This window comes from Tursiops truncatus, chromosome 14 (assembly GCF_011762595.2).
Source record: "Tursiops truncatus isolate mTurTru1 chromosome 14, mTurTru1.mat.Y, whole genome shotgun sequence".
In the NCBI taxonomy this organism is placed as follows: Eukaryota; Metazoa; Chordata; class Mammalia; order Artiodactyla; family Delphinidae; genus Tursiops; species Tursiops truncatus.
This window is the reverse complement of record NC_047047.1, coordinates 8,016,207-8,040,106: the sequence shown is the minus strand read 5'-3', so window position 1 is coordinate 8,040,106 and position 23,900 is coordinate 8,016,207. Positions and strand designations below refer to the sequence as shown.

The 23,900-nt window shown below is 39.4% G+C and overlaps 1 protein-coding gene across 5 annotated transcripts in view; it reads left to right on the top strand.

Moving 5' to 3' along the window:
- The window catches only part of VWA3B (von Willebrand factor A domain containing 3B), a 211,225-nt gene that overhangs the window by 137,284 nt on the left and 50,041 nt on the right, over positions 1-23,900 (top strand). For all 5 annotated transcript variants that reach the window (XR_012325581.1, XM_033838164.2, XM_033838165.2 and 2 more), the window contains 4 exons: positions 5,189-5,305; positions 6,714-6,801; positions 6,881-7,037; positions 23,178-23,296. Coding sequence is in view for 4 of the 5 variants with exons in the window: in XM_033838164.2 (XP_033694055.1) it covers positions 5,189-5,305; positions 6,714-6,801; positions 6,881-7,037; positions 23,178-23,296 (481 nt within the window). In the remaining variant the exon portion in view is untranslated. The remainder of the gene's footprint in view (positions 1-5,188; positions 5,306-6,713; positions 6,802-6,880; positions 7,038-23,177; positions 23,297-23,900) is intronic.

Sequence of the window (23,900 nt, the reverse complement as noted above, 5' to 3'; positions counted from 1 at the left end):
CCTCTTCCATATATCCTTTTCAGTGAAATGTCTGTGCCCATGTGCTTTGCCCATTTTCTCTGTGGATCGATTTGTTTTTTATTGGTGAATTTTGAGAGTTCTTCATGTATTCTAGACACTAGGTCTTTATCAGATATGTCGTTTGCAAATGTTTTCTCCCAGTCTGTAGCTTGTCTTTTCGTCCTCTACTTAGGGTCTTTGGCCAAGCAAAAGCTTTTAATTTTGATAAGATCCAATTTATCAGTCTTTCCATTATGGATCATGGTTTTGGTGTCAAATCTAAGAACTCTTTCCCTAACCCTAATTCCTGAAGATTAGCTTTTATGTTTTTTCCTACAGATTTTGTAGGTTTATATGTTACATTTAAGTCCATGATTCACTTGAGTTAATTTTTGTATAAGGTGTGAGTTTTAGATCAAGGTTTTTTATGTTTGTTTGTTGTTTGGCCTATAGATGTTGCTTCAGCAGCATTTGTTGAAAAGGCTATACTTACTCCATTGAATTAATTTTGCACCTTTGCCAAAGATCATCTGGGCATATCTGCGTGGGTTAAATCTAGACTGTATGTTCTGTTTCAGTGATCTATGTGTATATCTCTCCACATAGATCACTGATCAATGTCTTCATTAATGTAGCTACAAGGTAAGCTTTAATATCAGATACAGTGATTCTTCCAACTTTATTTTTCTTCTGCAAAATTATTTTAGCTATTCTAGGGCCTGAAATTTCTGCTTAAATTTTAGAATGTGTTTGTCTCTGTTTACTAAAAATCCTCTCAGATTTTGATAGGAATTGCATTAAACCTGTAGATCAATCTGGGAACAACTGACATCTCCACAATGTTGATTCATCCAGCCTCTGAATGTGGCATGACCCATGAACATGACCCCTGACCTTGACCATGTATTTAAATCTTCTTTGATGTCTTACAAGCAGCATTTTGTAATTTTCAGTTTACACATCCTGTACATATTTTGTTAAGTATATACCTAATTATTTCATTTGAGTATTTTGAACAATTACAAATGGTATTGGTTTTTTAATATAGGTTGCTGTATGTTCATTGTTAGTGTATCAACATGTGATTGATTTTGTGTGTTGATCCCATAATGAACAACCTTACAGAACTCACTTAATGGTGCTAGGAGTTTTTTGGGTTTTGTGGGTGGTTTTTTTAAAATTTTGGTGTGTGTGTGTGAATTCCTCACTGTTTTCACATGTACAATATGTTATCTGCAAATTTGGACAGTTTTATCTTCTTTTCCAGTCTTTCTGGCTTTATCTCTTTTTCTTGCCTTGTTGGCAGAAGCTAGAACTTCCAGCACTATGTTTAATAAGGGTGATGAGAGTGGGCATCCTTGCCTTTATCCTGGTCTTAAGGGGGAAAGATATTCAGTCTTTCCCCAGTAACTATGATTTTAGCTGTAGGTTTATTGTAGATATTCTTTATCAAGTTGAGGAAGTTTCCCTCATTCCCAGTTTTCTGAGAGTTTTTATCATGAGCTGGTGCGGGATTTTGTCAAATGCTCTTTCTGTGTCAAATGATATATCATATGGTTTTTCTTCTTTAGCCTATTGATATGATGGTGGATTACATTGATTGCTTCAAATGTTGAAGCAGCCTTGTATATCTGGAATATCTTCCACTTGGCCTTAGTGTTTATTTGCAGTGCTTTTGAGTGTAACTCTTTGTATGGTTTCTCTGGGTATAGCAGCATATAAACATGACTTATAACACTCTTCTGGTATCAACATTTTACCACTTTTTGTGGGTGTGGACATCTTACCTCAATTGAGGTTTCTTTGCCTTCCCCAGTTTCAAATATCATTGTCTTGAGTATCAGGTGATGCTACAATTTTTATTTAAATCATCAAATATGATTTCTAAATCTCAAGAGGAAAGGATAATCTATTGTATTTACCATATTTTTGCTCTCTTTTGTTCTTTCTTCCTTCCTGATTCTCCAGAGTTCCTTCTTTTATCATTTCCTGTCTGTTTGAGGAACTTCCTGTGTTCAGTCTTTAAAGGTAGGTCTGCTAGCCACAATTATTTTTTATTTTTTCCTTGTCTAGGAATGTTTTTATTTTCTCTTCATTCCTGAAGGACATTTTTGCCATATTCAGAATTTGCAGTTGATTGTTCTTTCCTGTCTGTAGTTGAAAAACATAGTGCCTCTTCCTTGGGCTCCTACTTTTTAAATGTGAAATTTGCTGTTGCTCAAACTGGTGCTTCCCTCTAGGTACTGGGTCCTTTCTCTCTGGCTTGCTTTAAAAATTTTTTCTTTGTCTCGAATTTTCAGTGTTGAACTATAACGCATCTTGGCATGGATTTCCTTGGGTTTACTCTGTTTGGGGTTTGCACAGCTCCTTGATTTGTCTGTTGTATCTTTCACCAGATTGGGGAAGTTTTCATCTATTACTTCTTCAAATGGTCTCTCAGTCCCACTTTTTTCCTCCCTGTCTTGGGACTCTGATAATATGAATGTTGGGTATTTTGCTATTACCCTACAGGTCCCTCAGGCTCTGTCTATCTTTTCTTATTGTATTTGCTCTCTGTTGTTAAAATTGGCTGAATTCTATTTTTACGTCCCCAGAGTTCTCTGATACTGCCGCCCTCTGCCATTTTCAGTCTACTACTGAGCTCATCCAACAAATTTTTTTTATTTCTCATATTTTATTTTTCAGTTCTACAATTTCCACTTGGAAACTTTTATAACTTCAGTTTCTTAGCTGAGATTTTCTATTTGTTTATTTGTTTCAAGAGAAATTGTAATTAATTGCTGAAGCATGTTTCTGACAGGCTTTGAGATCCTTGTCAGGTAGTTCCAGCTTCTGACTCATCATGGTATTGGCATCATTTGATTGTTTTTTCTCCATCAAGGTGTGATTTTCTTTATTCCTGATATGATGGGTGATTTTTTTTTACAGTATCCTGAATGTTTTGTCTATTATGTTAGGGACGCTGGATGCTGTGTAAATCTTTATTTTAGGAAGCAGTTGTCCTGTTTAAAGTTAGCCCATAGGTCATGGCCTGCTCTTGTGGGTTGTGGTTCCGCTGGTAATTTCATTTTCACAGCCTTTGTGGTGTTATTTCGGTGCTTGGTTTCCTGGTGTCACTGGGGCTCCTACTGGTGCTGCTGAGGGAGCAGAGGAGTATCCCAGGCCAGGATGCTAGATGCCTCTCAGTGGAGGAAGGTTGTGGTGGCTTCCCCTGCCACACACACACTGTCTCTTGCGTGTCCCCATGTCTCTGGGCAGGAGAAGAGAGCCTCAACCCTGTAGGGACCAAGAGGCATTGGCTGAAGCTTGGTCCCTCTTGCATGATCTGTCCATTTGCCCTGGTGTCTCTGTCTTAAGCCCATGGGGACAAAGAGGATTCCCATACTGGGCCACTTGTGCAGCAGCATCCCTTGTGCCAGTCCTGCCTGCCCATTCCAGTACACGTGGCTTTTGCTAGAAATGCTGCTTGCCGCTCATCCTGAACATCTTAATGGCCTTTGGTCATTTGTACCCAGTCACTTAGATTTGGGATCGTTGCTGTTGGTAGGCATCCCTGTGCTGAGTTTTTATTCTGTTTCAGTTTTTAATTTAGAAGAGTGATGAAATGTGGTGACTGACTGTACAGAGCTGGGGGAGTAGTTAAATGCTTGAATCCACTGCCAGATCAATATACTTTTACTCCTTATTTTCAGAGTTTGGGAATAGCACAGTTGTTATGTTTGGGGACTTCGGGAGCTAAATTTCATTTTCACTTGGACACACCTCTTGTGTTTGCCCAGCGAGTTTGATCGAGGTGGCCTGCCGGTGTAGTCAGGGGCAGGAGCTCAGCTCTCGTATATGGATCATTCATCTCTTTTGCTCACAGACGTAGCTCCTGAGAAAATATATCCTTCTTAATTCCTTGTTACAGAGGCAACCAAAACAGCAATCTCCCTGTCTGTTGCCTAGGAAAACAAATAACACATAGCACACTCCTAACTCCATGTGTGGAGACCCTTGTGTTATCTTCCTGTGCAAAAGATAGACAAGGCAGGGCTTCCCTGGTGGCGCAGTGGTTGAGAGTCCTCCTGCCGATGCAGGAGACACGGGTTGGTGCCCCGGTCCAGGAAGATCCCACATGCCGCGGAGCGGCTGGGCCCGTGAGCCATGGCCGCTGAGCCTGCGCGTCTGGAGACTGTGCTCCGCAGCGGGACAGGCCACAGCAGTGAGAGGCCCGCGTACTGCAAAAAAAAAAAAAAAAAGATAGTGCAGATTATTAGCTAATGTTCACTCTAATTGTCTAATTTCTTGTAAGAGAGGGTAAGTCCCTTCTTGTCGAAAATAGGACGCATTTCATTTATGAATACCACACAATGCCTTGGTACTGCAGAAGGCATCCAGGTCATGAAGCACAGAACACATTTACAATTAGTCTGGTTTCTGTGACCACATGGGAAAAGTAATCAACGTGTCTTGGTACAAACTTATTATCCTCTAAAGCACACAGATTCAATGTCAGAATTTGATAAGTGTCTACTTGCTAGTTGAAAGGACCCAACAGAGGGTAGAAAATCATATAAATAAAGGCTTAGACAGCAACTGTGGTCAGCAGAGTTTATAAAATGAACTACAGAGATGTCCCGCTCTAAACCCTGCAAGCTGTGAGTGTGATGGGGCATCACTCCCATGATTCTGGGAGTGATAAGAGTGTTATGTGACCTTGGCCAGGTTCTCTAGGAGAGCCCAGTGTACTCACGTGAGCCCCTGAAAGCAGGGTATTTTACCAGCTGGTGGCAGAAGAGGAAGTCAGAGAGATTTGGGGCAGGAGGGCCATCGGTGTGCCATTGTTGGCCTGAAGATAGAGGGGGCCCATGAGTAGGAATGGGGGTGCCTAAGGAGCTGAGACAGGCCCCCAGCTGACAGCCAGCAAGGATATGGGACCTCAGTCCTGCAACTGCAAGGAAATAAGTTCTGCCAACAACCTGAATGAGCTCGGAAAGAGATTTCTCTCCAAGAGGGGCAGAGTTGGAACTCAGATGAGTGGAACAAGCCATTACCGCAGCATTTACTTGGTGGCAGTACTGTCCCCCTGAGGGTTGGGAGACTGAACCTGCTTTCTTTTTAAAGGATCCAAGAATGTAGTTGCATCTCATGAAATACCTCCTTCCAACCCACATTCCTTTAACCCTTCTCCCTGTGGTACCCACAGAACCAACCAAAACCAGCCTACTCAGGAGCCAGCTGTCCACCCTCAGGAGCTCAGCTTGCAGTGAGAGGAAGGACGGCCTTTCCAATTCCAGCAGCTGGAACACTCCAAGCGACAGAGGCAAGCCAGCAAGGGTCTCTAGGTCAGGAAGCCTGGAGTGGTCTCCTCTCCCCAGTGTGTCTGCTCCTGAAAGAGCTGGGTAGAGGTACTTTGGGGGGAAAACAAATCATTTTTAAGTGAGTCCAGAGAGCTTCCTCTTCAAAGGACTCCCTTGTAAATCAGGTCATCTTGCGTTAGTGAACTGGATTTTCTTAGGGTCAGACTTGCATATATGGTGCCTGGGTGTTTAATACACCCGTGGCTCGTACAACCGCGGCACTAGTGGTGATGCTCGCTGTCACTGCGTGGTTTGAACTTGAAAACCTAGTACTTCATAGCTGGTTTATTTTCTTCCCCTCGTTCACAGGTGGCGCCATCCGGCAAGCCCCTCTCCGATCCACACTGTCAGCCTTTTGGGGGCTAAATGTGAGGAAAACGAGACTTTTCCACTCAGTTGTTATGACGACTGATAATGTCATTATTCTTAAAATAGTAAATTTTAAGAATAAATTTCCTGAAAGTTTAATTCCTGTAGCACTTCTCCCTATCTTTCAAAGAGTTGATAAATAATAAATCCCCAGCTAAACACACACATCCACACAAGCCCCTAAGTAGTAGGAAGCGCCTGAGGGACAAATTTACACCTGTTGTTACTGAGCCGTAGCTTAATCAAACCTTGTGTTCTTCAGTGCTGATCGTGGGATGCCTTTTCCTCTGTTTCAGTTAACCTGCCCTATCTCCTAAATCTGCTACGTGCACAGTCCTTTAAGGGGCTTATCCCATGATAATCAGGATATGATTTCTTAGGCATTTAACTAGCTCACTCCCAAACACCCCTTCTTTCTACATGCTGCTGATTCAACTAGCTCATATCCCTTTTCATTTACGAATCCAAGATTCTATAAGGATATACATTAAAAACTCCAAATAGTAATTTGAAAATGTGAACTTATAACTAAACAGGACCTAGTAGGGATTTTGGGTTTCTGCACAGAGCTGAGGAATTACAGAATAAACTATCGAAACCTGAAACGTTGAACAAGGCTCTCCTGTGTAATTTGGGGGAAGTCTAATGAGGGCCACATTGAACAATTATTGGTTCATGGTATTCTTACTTGACATTTTAAAACTATGTTTTCTGGAGAATGAATTTGTCTCATCCTTTTATGGAGAGAGATCTCAATGGGTATGGGGTGAGATAGATTAGCAAAGCAATGAGAGTACCCTATTTACTCTTGCATTGGTCTTTAGCGTCCATTGCAAAGGAATCTTGCCTAGAACCCCCTCTGACAGATCAGTTCTGGGAAAAATAGTCCATTTATTAGCCCTCAGTCACAACTGAACTCAGAGATAAGTGTGATCCTTTTGCATTTTTGATATAAACCCCATATATGAGGAAATTATACAGCTGCCATTTCCCTTTCCACAGAAATGGGCATCCTGCTGACAAATGAGTTTCCAGATGACAAGTCATTAGAAAGATTGACTCGAGAAGGAACCCAAGTTTATGACCAAGAGTGAGTAATTTTACTGGGACAGTTTTGTTGTGTTTTTGTTTGATACAAGTTTTAAAAGGTCACAGTCTCGTGTTCTTAGTTCTGCAGGAGTGTCTTCAGCAAACTGGCTCAAGATCCATGGCTTGGTGGCCAAGAAGCTCACCATCATGGATGCTTTGTCCATGACCGCCATCCCTCACAGTCCCACCTACGTCCCCATTCTGGACAAGCATGTCGTTTCCAAGGTCTTTGATGAGGTAAAACTGATTTTCTGTATGTCCCTGCTTGATGTAGTTCTCATTTCCTGCCTAAATAAAGAGTAGTGCACTTGACGTCTTGTACAGTTGTCACAGAAATGTATTTCAGCGATTGGGAAAAAATTATTTGCAAAGGCAGTAAAAAGGAGAGAGAGAAGCTCTTAAGCATTTTTGCTTCTAAGCTGAGAAGAACAATTTCTTCTTTGTTCGGTTGGCAGTTCATGGCTCGTTGCTGATGGGTGGCATTGTGGAGCTGCAGAAATGTCTGAAAAGCCTCTAGGTCAGAGTCATGAGTCACGAGTGAATAGCAGTCTGTATCAAAGGACAGGGAGCGCTTGCGAGAGATTTTGTCCATCCTTTGCTTACCTTCTCTTCCTAAATACAGTGACATCTTTTCCATCCTAAAAGTCTCCAAAGGAAAACGTCAGAAAGAGGGAGGGAGAGAGACACAGAGACAGAGATGCAGAAAAAGAGAGGGATTGAGAGAGAGGATCGGGAGTGAGCCAGAGCACAAGAGCCATGAGAAAGTGAGAGTCACGTCCTGGGAGGAGAAAAAGAGCTTCCAGTAGGAGGGCGCAAGTTGGGGTTAACTGTGGAGGAAAGCCAAGCACTGTAAAGTTTGCCTTGAATTGGGCAACTGGAAGGTCCTTGCCCTACGCAAGAACGGATCCAGTGGAGCAGCCAGATTGCACAGAGATGAGGAACACAAGAGAAACAAGAATAGGAAGATTGAACCCTGGTGCTTCCTGGCAAATATAGCAGTAACTCATGATTTAAATAGGAACGTATCAAGCTTTACAGTCAGTAAATTGAAATAATATCCTTAAAAGCCCTTATCTCATGCTGAAATTTTGCAAAGGGTATATAGGAAATTTGGGATTTGCTTCCAAATAATCTGGATGGTGGAAATAGTTGGGGGAAGGGAGGAGTAGATAAAGCAAGATTGGCCATGAGCTGGTAATTGTTAAATTTGGATAATAAGAATATTGAGTTGGGGGAGGGTCATTCTACTATTCTCTCTGCTTTTTTACGTATTTGGAAGTTTCCATAGAAAAAGTTGAGAAAAAGCAAAGGCAGGAAAATTAAAAAAAAAAAAAGGCTTTATCTAACTGGTCTCGCAGTAGCTGACATTTGATGTATTTGGAAGTAGCAGATGAATTGGTGGACTTTTTCTGTTAGTCACATTTAAGAGATTATACCCATGGAGTTGGATATGCATCCTGATTTGACATGACCAGCAGTTCTTGCTCTGGAGGTTGGGTATATGACCCCTTAGGCTGGGTTCCTGATGACTTTGCCTCAAGGTGAGCGGTCCTATCCCTGGCTGTGACCTTGTGACTGGAAGATTCTATTTCTACCTTCAGTGAACTCTAACCTGAGTTAGTCAGGTTAGATTAGTCAGGTACCAACTTAGTCAGATACCAACTTATCATTTGAATTTGACTTCTTCCAAAAGCAAGAGAGAGAAACCAAATGCTGATTTATTCCTTCTAGGAAGTTTGGTGACAGCTTCTCATATTCTGTGCACTTATTTTATTACTATTCTTGAGTTGTGTTTGAAAGAAAATATATTTGGTGAACTATCCCTGGAAATAGAATGTTCTGGTACTTACCATGTCTCCTTCTAAGCCTCCCAACAACCTGAGATACATTGAAAAGTAAATACTCAAAAAACAAATATGAGAAGGTAGGAAAGCAAGCACATAAAATCAAAGGGAAGATTTATAGATTGAATACCTAAAAATGTTATTTTGCATTAAAAACATATAACTAAAATGAAGGCAAATCTCAGAAAAATATTTTTAACGTATACAACAAAGAGTTACAGGAGTAATATGTTAAATATGTGTTTGCATGTGTGTATCCATGTAAGTTAGCACATGCATATGGTGTGTGTGTGTGTATAAATCAGGGTTCAGTATACACACAAAAATGCACATGCACCCATACCATAAAGGAATAAGAAAATGATAACTATCCCAGTGGAAAATCTAGGGGAAAAAGTTTAAAAATAAGAAGTCAAAAACCACATAGAAAAATATTTCTTGCTGGTAACCAAATAAATGCATTTTTGAAAAAATGCAAATTAAAAAAAATTAGACAACTTCCCCCCATCATCAACTGTGTAAGGTTAAAAAATACTAATAAACAGTCGTGGTGAAAATAGGATGGAATTAGAACTTTTACATCCTGCTGGGGGGAGTATAAGTTGGTATAACCTTGGCAATATGTTCAGAGGTGTTCAGGGCTTACAACTTCTCCTCCAGCAAATCCATAGGTAGATATTCCATAATCTACAGAAGGAAATAATCAGAAATACTGAAGAATATATTCCGAGAATAATTATTGCTGCCTTATATCTAACAATGAGAAAATTGAAAACGACCTAAATATCCAATGAGTACACCCATATGATTGAATGTCATACGTTCATTAAATATCATGTTTCTGAAGAATAAGTAATGACATGGGGAGAAGCTCTCAATACAATGCTAAATGAAAAAATCAGGGTACAGAACCGCACAGATAGAACATTAATTTGGTCACATATGTGTATGATGTAGACATAGCACTCTTTGTCTCTCCCTTTTCTCTTTTGCCAAAATGTTACTAGTGTTTATCTGAGGGGTGAGATTATTGGAGATCTGGGGGTTTGTTTATATAATTTTTCGTTTTTGTTGTAGTTCTTTCAACTCTGAACATACATTAATGATAGGCTGAGAAAAAAAAAGTTAAGAAAAACAGACCTAAAACAAGAGATAAAATAGTTTAAATGCAAAGGACACTTGATTTTTAATTAATTTATTGGTTTATTTTTGTTTGATGAGTAATATATGAGTACATTCTTGTATAGAATGACCATTTAGAAGTCTTTAGAGGAAAATGTCAAAGTTTCTCTCTCCACCAACCTCATTTATGAAGGAAACACTCTGAATAGTTTGGTGGATATCCTGCTAATCCTTTTCAACACACACACACACACACACACATATGAATACATTACATATATTTTTACACATACACATAACAATTTTAATATACAAAACAGTTTTTATAAGGTAATACCATGGATTTGCTATTTTATCTTTTAAAAACCTATGTCTTAGAGACTTTTCTCTGTGCGTAGATATGGGTCTATCTCATTTTTGTTAGTTGCAAATTTCTTCCCCATTGTTAATGGACATTTACATTGTGTCCTTCCTCCTCCTATTACAAACAATCCTGTAATGGATTTCCTTGCACAGAGACTTCTGGGCACCTCTACAAGTCTGTCTTTGTGATAGATGGATTGCTGGACCCAAAGGATGTGTACATTTAAATATTTGACAGATTAAACCAAATCACCCTCCAGATAGATTCTATATTTCCACTAGTTTATATTCAGAAAGACAGCCATTTTCCTAAGAGGAACTGCATATCATACTTGTTGATAAGCATTAGTTCTACAAGTATAGAGATACTTTGAAAACCCTAAAAATAGTGTGCAGACCTTAGTGTGCAGATATCTTATTCAACTTGTCCTCTCCTCATATTTAGAAGAAATAAACATAGTAACTCACTGCAGCACTTTGAAATTTGCTCTCCAGGCTGTATGCAATGTATCTGGACTCTGGGGATAATAATATACCTACTCTGAGACTGTTATACTGTGTATAGTATAGTGAATATATATAGTATAGGTATATATATATAGTATAAAAAGAAGTAATGCATATAATGGGCTGCAAGCACTGAATGAACGTTGGCTTTTTTTTTGCTTTTTTTTTTTTTTTTTTTTTTTCAGTACGCAGGCCTCTCACTGCTGTGGCCTCTCCCGCTGCGGAGCACAGGCTCCGGACGCGGAGGCCCAGTGGCCATGGCTCACGGACCCAGCCGCTCCGCGGCACATGGGATCCTCCCGGACCGGGGCACGAACCCGCGTCCCCTGCATCGGCAGGCAGATTCTCAACCACTGCGCCACCAGGGAAGCCCAAACGTTGGCTTTTATTATAAAAATATTCAATAAATATTACATTGCCTACCGTATGCAGGCTCTGAACTGGGCTAGACTACAGCCTACCCAATCACAACTTACAATCTCATGGAGGAACTAGCAATTAAAATAAGAAGTTCTAGTTAAATGTGATGAGTGGGAAGAGCAGAGTGGAGATGCCAGAGAGGCCCCTAACCACCTTGAGTTGGCAGAGGGCGCTTTGGACCTGGCCTGGGAAGTTCAGACCTGGGGGATCTGGTCAGTCCAGGTTTGGACCTAGGGGAGGAGGAGTTACGAGGGTGATGAGGTGGAGGGGAGTGAGGAGTGACCTAGGGGGAAGTCTAAGGGTCAGAGGACGTTTGTCGTTCCAAAGAAAGTTTAGTGCAACTGGAGGAAGGTGTGAAAGCTGGTGAAGGTCGAGTTAAGGATTTTCTGAAGGTCATCCTGAGGGAAGCCAAAGGGTTTTTAGCAGAGGACAGAGAAGATCAGGTTTGGTCTTTGGCTACTATGTGGAAAAGGGTTGTAGAGGTTCAAGGCTGGAACGAAGCGGGACAGTCAGGAGGCAAGGTCTAGGTGGCTGTGACCCAGGTGACAATGCTGAGGATGGATCCAAGGCTCTATATAAAGTCAAGTCGACAGGACTAAACCACATGGGGCTGAGAGAGAGAAAAATGTTGAGTGACTTCCAAGAAGGAAAAAATGGAAGAGTAGTGAGGGTCCTGTTTTTCTGGAGAACCTGTCTTCTGACTCCAGAAAACAAAGCCAAGGGAAGAGGCTGTATATTTTTTCACGTGCATTCCACCATGGGCACCTGTGCTCGTGCCTTCTGTGGCTTTGTAAATTCTCATCACAAGCCTGTGGGTACATAGCACACGACATGCTCTCCCCCCTCCATTATTGCTCATAAGAGCAAGAATCATGATGATGAAGGAAATATACTGCAATAAATTCCCATTTCACCCTCAAAGCCCACTTAACATCTTTTATTTAATATTTTCTCTGATGGAAAGAATGGGAAAACAGTGATCGAAAAATATAATCCCACTGAGTGAGATATATAGCTTTTTGAGATTTGGACCTAACAGTTTTCTGAAAAAGTAGACTGGAGCTGAAAAGGAGACATGAATCTTAACCCACTTCACTGAGAATTGTAATTGCCTTTTACTCCTGTGTTCTGTGTGCAGCCACATCTGTCTGGGTAGAATCGTAAAGCAGCATTTGGCTTTATCCCCGGCTACTTGTTTCATTCATGACTTATGTATGGGCTGTTTCTTCTTCTGGAACACAATGCTATTTTGGTTTTCATGTTTCTTGGGCCAGCATCAAATCTGTCACCTTGGAAATGAAGTGTTGAGCAGGGAGGTTGCCCTAGCAACTCTTCATTACAAGATGCTAACTGGCACTTTCAGTGGACCAGATAAATTTAATCTTAGCTCTTTCAAAAAGATTAATTCATCACCAAGTCATATACAGAGTCAAACTGCTTTAGGTATTTGATGAATCTGGAATTTAAAGCTCTTTATTGCCAATGCCTTTGAAAAAAAAGAAACAATTTGGGAACATTAGTTTGCATCGTTGAAAAGTCCACTACATCACCACCACCACCATCATCATCATCATGTCTTACCAGCACTGCATCCAGGCTTCCTGCTTTGCCCTAATCTGGGTTCAGCACATAGCTTTGTGATCAGGTAGCCTGGGCCTGCACCCCAGCTCTGTCACTGACTCCCGATGTGTCATGGCAAAGGTCCCTAATCTGGTACGTGGTGAGCCCTCAGACTAGGTTTTGAGAAAAACATTTGATCTCATCAAAGTATCTGATGGAAAATTTAGACCAACATAGTGAGGTGGCTTTTTATCTCATCATTTAGCTGACGAGGAATGTTAGGGATGCTGCTAAGGGCATGGCATCTTGTTGCTTTCAAATATAGTAGCAATGAAAACGATACTGATAGAAAAGTTTATTTTAATTAAAAAATCTAGAAGGACAGTTAATACAAAAGCTATACGTATTCATTGTGTAGAAAAATTAGAAACTACAGATAAGTAGAAAAGAAACAATAGAATATAATTCCTCACATATGAATTGTTTGGTGGTTATCTGGCCAAAGTTTTTTCACTACATATATAGCCTTTGTTCTTTGTTTTTGTTTTACCAAAATGAAGTTGAACTAAAGATACTCTGTGCCTTGATTTTTACTCAACAGTCTATTTCAAATATTATTGCATGCCAGCAAATACTCATTTACTATACCAATTAAAATGCTAGTGACCTCACTAGCAATTTAATTGAAATTTATATTAAAATTTTTTTTTTCTAAAAATTTAGATTGAAATTTGTGAGATATAACCTACACTGTAGTAAGCAACATATTTTCATGGGTTTATGAATGATCTGATTGACACTTCTCTTTCCCAGTTCACTTTGTAGCCCCACCTTCAATTTGTTCTGTGGAGCCTGGAGATGTTTCTGTTTAAGCAGAGGTTTAAGCTTCAGCACTCAGCAGTTTGCACAACTATGAGGTCACTGCACCGTGTTCAGGGTCAGCCACGTGGGATTTGCACAGCCTTTGCATTTTCATTAGTCACATCCAATCAGACCCCTCCTTGGCCAGTCTGACAGCAGGCTCTGGGATATTTATTGGAAGAAATGATTTAGTTGAAAAACAGTGAAGTTGGTGAATTCAGTTAGTGTTGACTGAATATATAAACACCAGTTTACACTGTTTTCTCATTTTCAAAATGTTGTGGGATGGCTTACAAACACAGCCACAATGTTGTCAGGTAGAATTCTTCCTGTACTACTTTAACAGCTAATAACTGTGTGTACAGTTCTGTATCCCCCTTTCTTCATTTAGCATATCTCATGAACATATTTCCCTGTAATGACCAATTTTGGATGAATTTTAATGGTTGTGCTAATATTCAATAACATGAATTACTACAATTAATTGAACTATTCCCCCTATTATTGGGCAGTTTACTTGGAATTTTAAGAGTGCCTATTTTCCTACATCTTTGCTGTCACTTAGAGCAGTAACATTAAAACAAACAAACAAAAAACACCTGCCAATTGCTAAGTGAGAATGGCATTCAATTTTAATTTTTTTCTTTTATTGTTTGAGAATAGTTTTCTTGTGTAAGCTAAATATATCTCTTAAAATCTTGGTTACATCATTAACCTTCTTGGCCAACACCTCTTTTAAAATAGCAAAGGTACGCTCATCTCGTGCCTCAATCACCGAGAACTCAAATTTGGTAGACTCCAAACACAGTATTTTATAATAGAGATAAACTTCTAAAAATGTTGGGGCCTCAGCCATTATTTGAATTTATATAACTTTAGTCTTTTACGTATTCAGTAAGTGGTTACTTTGTACATGCATTGTGCTAGAAACTAATGTTTTTTAAAGGAATAAAAAACTAGAGTTCAGTGGAGAGGAAAACCAAATAACAAAACTGCATTTCAATGTATACATCTATAGAGGGATTGAATGAGAAAATATATAGATTGCCTAGTACTTGGCAAAGAGTAAGAGATAAACACTATTATCATGTTTTTTAATTTTTATTTTGTTATTTTTTATACAGCAGGTTCTTATTAGGTATCTGTTTTACACATATGAATGTATACATGTCAATCCCAATCTCCCAGTTCATCCCACTGCCACCACCCCCAAAATCCCGCTTTCCCCCCTTGATGTCCCTACGTTTGTTCTCTACATCTGTGTCTCTATTTCTGCTTTGCAGACCAGTTCCTCTGTACCATTTTTCTAGATTCCACATATATGCATTAATATATGATATTTGTTTTTCTCTTTCTGACTTACTTCATTCTGTATGACAGTCTCTAGGTCCATCCACGTCTCTACAAATGGCCCAATTTCGTTCCCTTTTATGGCTGAGTAATATTCCGTTGTATATATGTACCACATCTTCCTTATCCATTCTTCTGTCGATAGGCATTTAGGTTGCTTCCGTGACCTGGCTATTGTAAATAGTGCTGCAATGAACATTAGGGAGTATGTGTCTTTTTGAATTATGGTTTTCTCTGGGTATATGCTGGGTAGTGGGGTTGCTGGGTCATATGGTAATTCTATTTTTAGTTTTTTAAGGAACCTCCATACTGTTCTCCATAGTGGCTGTATCAATTTACATTCCCACCAACAGTGCAAGAGGGTTCCCTTTTCTCCACACCCTCTCCAGCATTTATTGTTTCTAGATTTTCTGATGATGCCCATTCTATCCGGTGTGAGGTGATACCTGATTGTAGTTTTGATTTGCATTTCTCTAATAATTAGTGATGTTGAGCAGCTTTTCACGTGCCTCTTGGCCATCTGTATGTCTTCTTTGAGAAATGGCTATTTAGGTCTTCTACCCATTTTTGGATTGGGTTGTTTGTTTTTTTAATATTGAGCTGCATGAGCTGTTTATATATTTTGGAGATTAATCCTTTGTCCATTGATTCGTTTGCAAATATTTTCTCCTATTCTAAGTGTTGTCTTTTCGTCTTGTTTATAGTTTCCTGTGCTGTGCAGAAGCATTTAAGTGTCATTAGGTCCCATTTGTTTATTTTTGTTTTTATTTCCATTACTCTAGGAGGTGGGTCAAAAAAGATCTTGCTGTGATTTATGTCAAAGAGTGTTCTTCCTGTATTTTCCTCTAAGACTTTTATAGTGTCTGGTCTTACATTTAGGTCTTTAATCCATTTTGAGTTTATTTTTGTGTATGGTGTTAGGGAGTGTTCTAATTTCATTCTTTTACATGTAGCTGTCCAGTTTTCCCAGCACCACTTATTGAAGAGACTGTCTTTTCTCCATTGTGTATGCTTGCCTCCTTTGTCACAGATTAGTTGACCATAGCTGCATGGGTTTATCTCTGGGCTTTCTATGCTGTTCCATGGATCTATATTTCTGTTTTTGTGCCAGTACCATATTGTTTTGATTACTGTAGCTTGGTAGTATAGTCTGAAGTCAGGGAGTCTGATTCCTCCAGCTCCATTTTCTTCTCTCAAGATTGCTTAGGCTATTCAGGGTCTTTTGTGTCTCCATCCAGTAAAAAATGCCATTGGTAATTTGACAGGGATTGCATTGAATCTGTAGATTGCTTTGGGTAGTATAGTCATTTTCACAGTATTGATTCTTCCAATCCAAGAACATGGTATATCTCTCCATCTGTTTGTGTCATCTTTGATTTCTTTCATCAGTGTCTTACAGTTTTCGGAGTACAGGTCTTTAACCTCCCTAGGTAGGTTTATTTCTAGGTATTTTATTCTTTTTGTTGCAATGGTGACTGGGATTGTTTCCTTAATTTCTCTTTCTGGTCTTTCGTTGTTAGTGGATAGGAATGCAAGAGATTTCTGTGCTTTAATTTTGTATCCTGCTACTTTACCAAATTCATTGATTAGCTCTAGTAGTTTTCTGGTGGCATCTTTAAGATTATCTATGTACAGTATCATGTCGTCTGCAAACAGTGACAGTTTTACTTCTTGTTTTCCAATTTGTATTCCTTTTATTTCTTTTTGTTCTCTGATTGCCATGGCTAGGACTTCCAAAACTATGTTGAATAATAGTGGCGAGAGTGGACATCCTTGTCTTTTTCCTGATCTTAGAGGAAATGCTTTCAGTTTTTCACCATTGAGAATGATGTTTGCTGTGGGTTTGTCATATATGGCCTTTATTATGTTGAGGTAGGTTCCCTCTATGCCCACTTTCTGTAGAGTTTTTTTTTTATCATAAATGGGTATTGAATTTTGTCAAAAGCTTTTTCTGCATCTATTGAGATGATCATATGGTTTTTATTCTTTAATTTGTTAATATGGTGTATCACATTGATTGATTTGTTTACATTGAAGAATCCTTGTATCCCTGGGATAAATCCTACCTGTTCATGGTGTATGATCTTTTTAATGTGTTGTTTATTCTGTTTGTTAGTATTTTGTTGAGGATTTTTACGTCTATATTCATCAGTTACATTAGTCTGTAATTTTCTTTTTTTGTAGTGTCTTTGTCTGGTACCAGGGTGATGGTGGCCTCATAGAATGAATTTGGGAGTGTTCCTTCCTCTGCAATTTTTTGGAAGAGTTTGAGAAGGATGGTTGTTAGTTCTTCTCTAAATGTTTGGTAGAATTCACCTGTGAAGCCATCTGGTCCAGGACTTGTGTTTGTTGGCAGATTTTTAATCACAGTTTCAATTTCATTACTTGTGATTGGTCTGTTCATATTTTCTATTTCTTCCTGGTTCAGTCTTGGATGTTATACCTTTCTAAGAATTTGTCCATTTCTTGCAGGTTGTCCATTTTATTGGCATAGAATTAGCTTGTACTAGTCTCTTATGATGCTTTGTATTTCTGTGGCGTCCATTGTAACTTCTCCTTTTTCATTTCTATTTTTATTGATTTGAGTCCTCTCCCTCTTTTTCCTGGTGAGTCTGGGTAAAGGTTTATCAATTTTGTTTATCTTCTCAAAGAACCAGATTTTAGTTTTATTGATCTTTGCTATTGTTTTCTTTGTTTCTATTTCATCTATTTCTGTTCTGATCTTTATGATTTCTTTCCTTCTACTAATTTTGGGTTTTGTTTGTTCTTCTTTCCCTAATTCCTTTAGGTGTAAGGTTAGATTGTTTATTTGCGATTTTTCCTGTTTCTTATTGTATTGCTATAAACTTCCCTCTTAGAACTGCTTTTGCTGCATCCCATAGGTTTTGGATCATCATGTTTTTGTTGTCATTTGTCTCTAGGTATTTTTTGATTTCCTCTTTGATATCTTCACTGGTCTCTTGGTTATTTGGTAACATATTGTTTAGCTTCCATGTGTTTGTGTTTTTTACATTTTTTCCCCTGTAATTTATTTCTAATTTCATAGCATTGTGGTTGGAAAAGATGCTTGATATGATTTCAATTTTCTTAAATTTACTGAGGCTTGATTGGTGACCCAAGATGTGATCTATCCTGGAGAATGTTCCATGTGCACTTGAGAAGAAAGTGTAATCTGCTGTTTTCGGGTGGAATGTCCTATAAATATCAATTAAATATATCTGTTCTATTGTGTCATTTAAAGCTTGTGTTTCTTTATTAATTTTCTGTCTGGATGATCTGTTCATCTGTGTAAATGAGGTGTTAATGTCCCCCACTATTACTGTGTTACTGTTGATTTCCTCTTTTATAGCTGTTAGCATTTGCCTTATGTATGGAAGTGCTCCTATGTTGGGTGCATATATATTTATAACTGTTATATCTTCTTGGATTGATCCCTTGATCATTATGTAGTGTCCTTCCTTGTTTCTTGTAACATTCTTTATTTTAAAGTCTATTTTATCTGATATGAGTATTGGTACTCCAGTTTTCTTTTGATTTCCATTTGCATGGAATATCTTTTTCCATCCCCTCACTTTCAGTCTGTATGTGTCCCTAAGTCTGAAGTGGGTCTCTTGTAGATTACATATATATGGGTCTTGCTTTTGTATCCATTCAGCGAGCTTGTGTCCTTTGGTTGGAGCATTTAATCCATTCACATTTAAGATGATTATCAATATGTATGTATGTTCCTATTACCATTTTCTTAATTGTTTTGGGTTTGTTTTTTTTAGGTCCTTTTCTTCTCTTATGTTTCCCACTTAGAGAAGTTCCTTTAGCATTTTGTTATAGAGCTGGTTTGGTGGTGCTGAGTTCTGTTAGCTTTTGCTTGTCTATAAAGCTTTTGATTTGTTTGTCAAATCTGAATGAGATCCTTGCCGGGTAGAGTAATCTTGGTTGTACGTTCTTCCCTTTCATCACTTTAAATATATCATGCCACTCCTTTCTGGCTTGTAGAGTTCCTGCTGAGAAATCAGCTGTTAACCTTATGGGAGTTCCCTTGTATGTTATTTGTCGTTTTTCCCTTCTGTGGTATAATTGTTCTCCAGTTTGTGAGTCCAGTGGTTATGGGATTTGATTTTATTGTGATTGCACCCCTCCTACCATCTCATTGCGGCTTCTCCTTTGTCTTTGGATGTGGGGTATCTTTTTTGGTGAGTTACAGTGTCTTCCTGTTGGTGATTGTTCAGCAGTTAGTTGTGCTTCTGGTGCTCTCGCAAGAGGGAGTGAGAGCACGTCCTTCTACTCCGCCATCTTGAAGCTACAATCCCATTATTGATAAAACTATTCTTAGTAGAATTGATAAAACTATTCTCACCTATTGACAAAATTAGTGGTTAAGGTGTATCTCTGGTCTAACACTGGGAAAAATTCTAACAGAATCAGCCCAAACTAGGGCTGTCCATGAATTCCAGGAATTATGGTCAGTATCTCTCTCTCACTCCCCGCCTCCCCCCTGCCCCCTCTTCCTCCCTCTGCCCTCCGTCCCTCACAGTTAAAATCTTCTCACACAGGGTGTGATTAGCATCAATTTGGTAAGGCTTCTAGGTTTACCTCAAGAGAATTGAAGTAGGTAATACCTTGAGGCTCCCTTTTATTTTCAAACACTGTCCAGAAGCGTCTCCCATTAGTTGTTAATGCTTGATTTGCATTATAAGAGGTAGCAAGTATCTTTGACCAATAGAATGAAACGGAAGCAAGGGTATACCAGTCCCAAACCCAGGCATTAAGGCTCCTTGGCTATTTCTGCTTACTCATTTGTGCCTGGGAACATGCCTGGTCAAGCCTTCTAGAGACACCTGGAGCAGAGCCAAGTCCCCCCCAGTCATTCCAAGAAGTCATTCCTAGATCAGCCAATAGCTAGTTGGTTGTTCCATTACTTTGTTTTGAAAACATAAACAGTTATATATATGTATTCCTATCTCTGTATTCCTTTCCTAGGTTTGCTGTGACAAAGTGTGCCGCAAACCGGGTGGCTTAGAAATTTGTTTATTCTTTCACAGTTCTGGAGGCTGGAAGTCTGAAATCTAAGTGTTGGCAGGGCCGTGCTTCCTCTGACTGCTCTAAGGAAGAGCCCTTCCTTGGCTGTTCCTGGCTTCTGGTGGTGGAATCCTTGGCATCCCGTGGCTTGGACCTGCATTACTCCAGTCTCTGCCTCTGTCATCACATGGCCTGGACTTCTCTGTCTCTACATTTCCCTCTTCATATAAAAAAAAAAGAGAAAAAAAGAAAGAGGTAACAAGTAAACCATGTTCAGGAGGTGTGACCAGGTGGTTTCATTCCCTCTCACATAGTATCAGTTTCCTCATTAATCACACTCTCCTCCCCACCTGCTTCCCTACAGAAGCTGGGAAGCCATGATTCTGATCCCCCAAGTCCCTGTGAGAATGCCCCTTATGACCTCATAGTCACACTAAACTTGACATCATAAAGAGAATAGCCCATGGGACCTCCCCGTGACTACCGTGTTGCAAAAACTAAGACCACAGACTGAAGGTGTGGAGTATGACTTTGTCTTTCCCTAAATCTGCATGCAGAAAGGCACGAGAGTGGGTACCCACGAGCCAAATTTGAACTCCTACCACACTGAAGTCCATGATGGCCATGCAAGGCCTGAGATCCAAATCCACCAAAGAGGGAGGTAGAACGTTAAACAATGGGTTTTCTTTACGCACCGTCAGTCAGGCATCCAGTGGACCCTGGTGAAATGGTGTAATGCTGCTAAATACTTCGTGGGGTTGATTTGCAGTTGAGCCATAAGCTGGCAATTTGCAGAGCTATTTATAGACTTCTAGGGGGGTCTTTTTCCCAGGGGAGATACCTATGTAAGGGTCTTTCATTCTGTTGAGACTGATTATTTTTCCTCTGAAAGTTTATGTGAAATTTTAAGAGATGGTGTTTTTTGTTTGTTTGGTTGGGTTTTTTTTTTCCACTTCTGCAAATTTCATTAAGTTTTCAAAGTCCAGTCACCTCAGCTTTTAACCCACTGTTTTGGCTTCTTCCCTTTGACAAAGACTGCTTAGAAGCCACATGATGAATTCTTGTGTCTGACAAGTAGCACGGTTCAACTATTCAGCCAAACCAAATGTCTTGCTTTTCAGCCTTCTGAATCTTTGGCTATTTTGTTTGTCTCTTTTGGTCTTGATGTTTTAATTGCAAAATTATGTAGTTTGCAATTTCAGTATCTATTTTTTTTACATGACTTTATTATTTAAAATACTGTTCTTTTTCTCATCCATTTGTTCTTAACAGCACTCTGTTCTTACACTTTTATATGACTGTTACATCTTTGAACAACCTAATCATACTTAATTTTAATCATAATTCATATAAAGTTATTGTTAGGTGGCTCGTAAAATTAATTTCTACTCACGTGAATTGATGTTCTGATTGTTGATTTGCTCAGCTACTGTTTTTAGCATTTTTGTATGTGTATTTAGGAATTTTAGTACGTTGGCACATTTGTGTTTTTTTTTGCTGTACGCGGGCCTCTCACTGCTGTGGCCTCTCCCGTTGTGGAGCACAGGCTCCGGACGCGCAGGCTCAGTGGCCATGGCTCATGGGCGCAGCCGCGCTGCGGCATGTGGGATCTTCCCGGACCGGGGCACGAACCCGTGTCCCCTGCATCGGCAGGCGGACTCTCAACCACTGCGCCACCAGGGAAGCCCGGTTGGCACATTTTGACAAGATTTTTAAAAACCTGTTTTTTTCTCTGTCTTCTGTTTTGCAGTTACCTAAATCCATCCCCTTGTACCCCAGTCATTGGTATTTAGAGCTCTTGTCCCATGATGATACTGGGATAGTGTAGATTGAGGATGGCTTGGTTCAGTTCTTGGTTGTTAGACTGCACTAATGTCCTCTCTCACCAGGCAGGGCCTTCTTGCAGGGGTGAGAGAACCTCATACTAGTGCTGGCTTCAGGCACTGAGCCTGACTCAGAGTCCCACTTGCTTTCTGGGTGTTGAGCTCCCACCGCCCCTGCCATGTTTGCCCACGAGAGTCAACAAACACACAACTTCAGCCCTGCTGACTTATTCAACTTTTTGTCTCTAGAAATACATCAACCATGCATCTTTCTTTTTCCTTCTCTCCTTCTTCCTTTCCCTTCTCTCCTTCTTCCTTTCCTTCCTTTCTTTTTATGCATTTTTTCCTTAAATAACAACAATACAATTTTTGTATGATTTTGAAGGCAAAGGGGAACATAAAACATGAGCTCTGTATCATCTGGATTGGAAGTAAAAATTTACTTCTTAAAAGTGATTCCCACATTTTTTTAAATTAACATATCAATTTATTGAAATTACTGATAGAAAATATTCTGAAAGTAAATATCACAGGTCCCTGTTGTCAAGGCCAAAGCTTTCTTTCATCTTATGATTAATTGGGTTTTTTTAAATTAATTTTTATTGGTGTATAGTTGCTTTGATTCCCCACATTTCTAAAATGCCTACATGCTCCTCGTGGTTGGAATCATACACAGTATCGAAACACTGTTAGACCTTGTATTTTCCTGTTAGACTTCTTCTTTTTATGTAAATAATAAGACATGGAATAAGCCTTTTTGCAAGCATACATTTATTCATTTATCAACAGATATTTGTTGAGGGCCAGGCACTGTTCTAGGTGATAGGAATACAGCAGTGAATGAAACAAAGTAATATGCAGACAGGTAAATGTAAAATATTACAGGTGCTGTTAAGATAGCATGGAATCAGAGGCATCCCCAAACCCAGAAGGAAGCATCAGACACAGACAGAAAGAACTCAAAAAGATGCCCTCTCATTCTGGTACTCTGTTGTTCTTACAGAAAGTGGTTTCATTGATCACTAAGCCTTCTTTATTTGACATGTATAAGGATCTCTTACAAATTGATAAAGAAAATGGTCAAAAGATATTAACTATAATCAGATATTCTTAAGAGAAAATCAAATATAAAATAAATATGTGAGAAAGATGTTTAACCCAGCTAGTAGTTTACAAAGCAGCAACAATGATATTCTATTTCTTATCGCCTATGCCCTTCAGTTTGACAGAGGCTTATTAAGATAACACTTGATTCTGATTTGGGTTTCCTGAAACAGGTTTGTTTGGGGGAGGGGTATTTTTTAAATATATAGTTTTAAAAATTGGAAGGAAAAGGTTAGCAATGATATCTCTGATTCTTATTTTTTTTATTTTCTCTATTTTCTAATTTCTCTACAAATATAATGTATTGATTTTATAGTCAGAAAAACATACTGTACAGCCATGAGATCCATTTCTGAAGGCACGTGTTAACCTATCAAGTGACCCTTTCCTTTGGCATTGGCGTACAGGTGTTCCCTCTGGCACATGTGTGCAGTGACACAAATAAGATGACTTTAATTAACCCCCAAGGAGTGAAGCTTAATATCTACAAGCAAAAAGTGGAACAGGCAATTAAGTCCTACGACAAGTGAGTATTACACCTGGCTACTCTTTAATGGATGTGGAATTTGTTTTGGCTTGTTTTCCCTTCTTTTACCTTAAATTTTTCATCTGGTGCAGCTGTTTAACTGTGGTCCGTGAGGAATATTAACAGCAGCAGCAGCTAACCTAAGGGGCTTCCTCTGTGCCAGCACTGCGTTAAGTACTGGGCTGGCCAAAAAGTTCGTTCGGGTCTTTCCGTAAGGTGTTACAGAAAAACCCGAGCAAACTTTTCGGCCAGCCCAGTGCTTTACCTGAGTATGTCTAGCGGGGTTTTCGAGAAGCCATCTTCCCTTTCCAAACTCTGCAGAAATCTCATGTTTCCATGAGCTCTTTAAAGCTTTGCTTTGTAGCAGAGCGAATTGGACCATTTTAGTATCTAACATTCTGTAAAGTGACACCACGCCACAATAATGAGATAATTGATTTAAACAATTTTTTAGCAAAATCAAGAAGATGACCAAGTTGACTACAGTGAAAACTGTACTCTTAAGTAGCCACTGTGTTAGTACTGAGTGAGGGGGCCTTTTTTCCCAAGGGCAGATAACCCAGGGTTTGCTGGAGAAGGAGACCCAGGGTCCTTGAATCCCAGC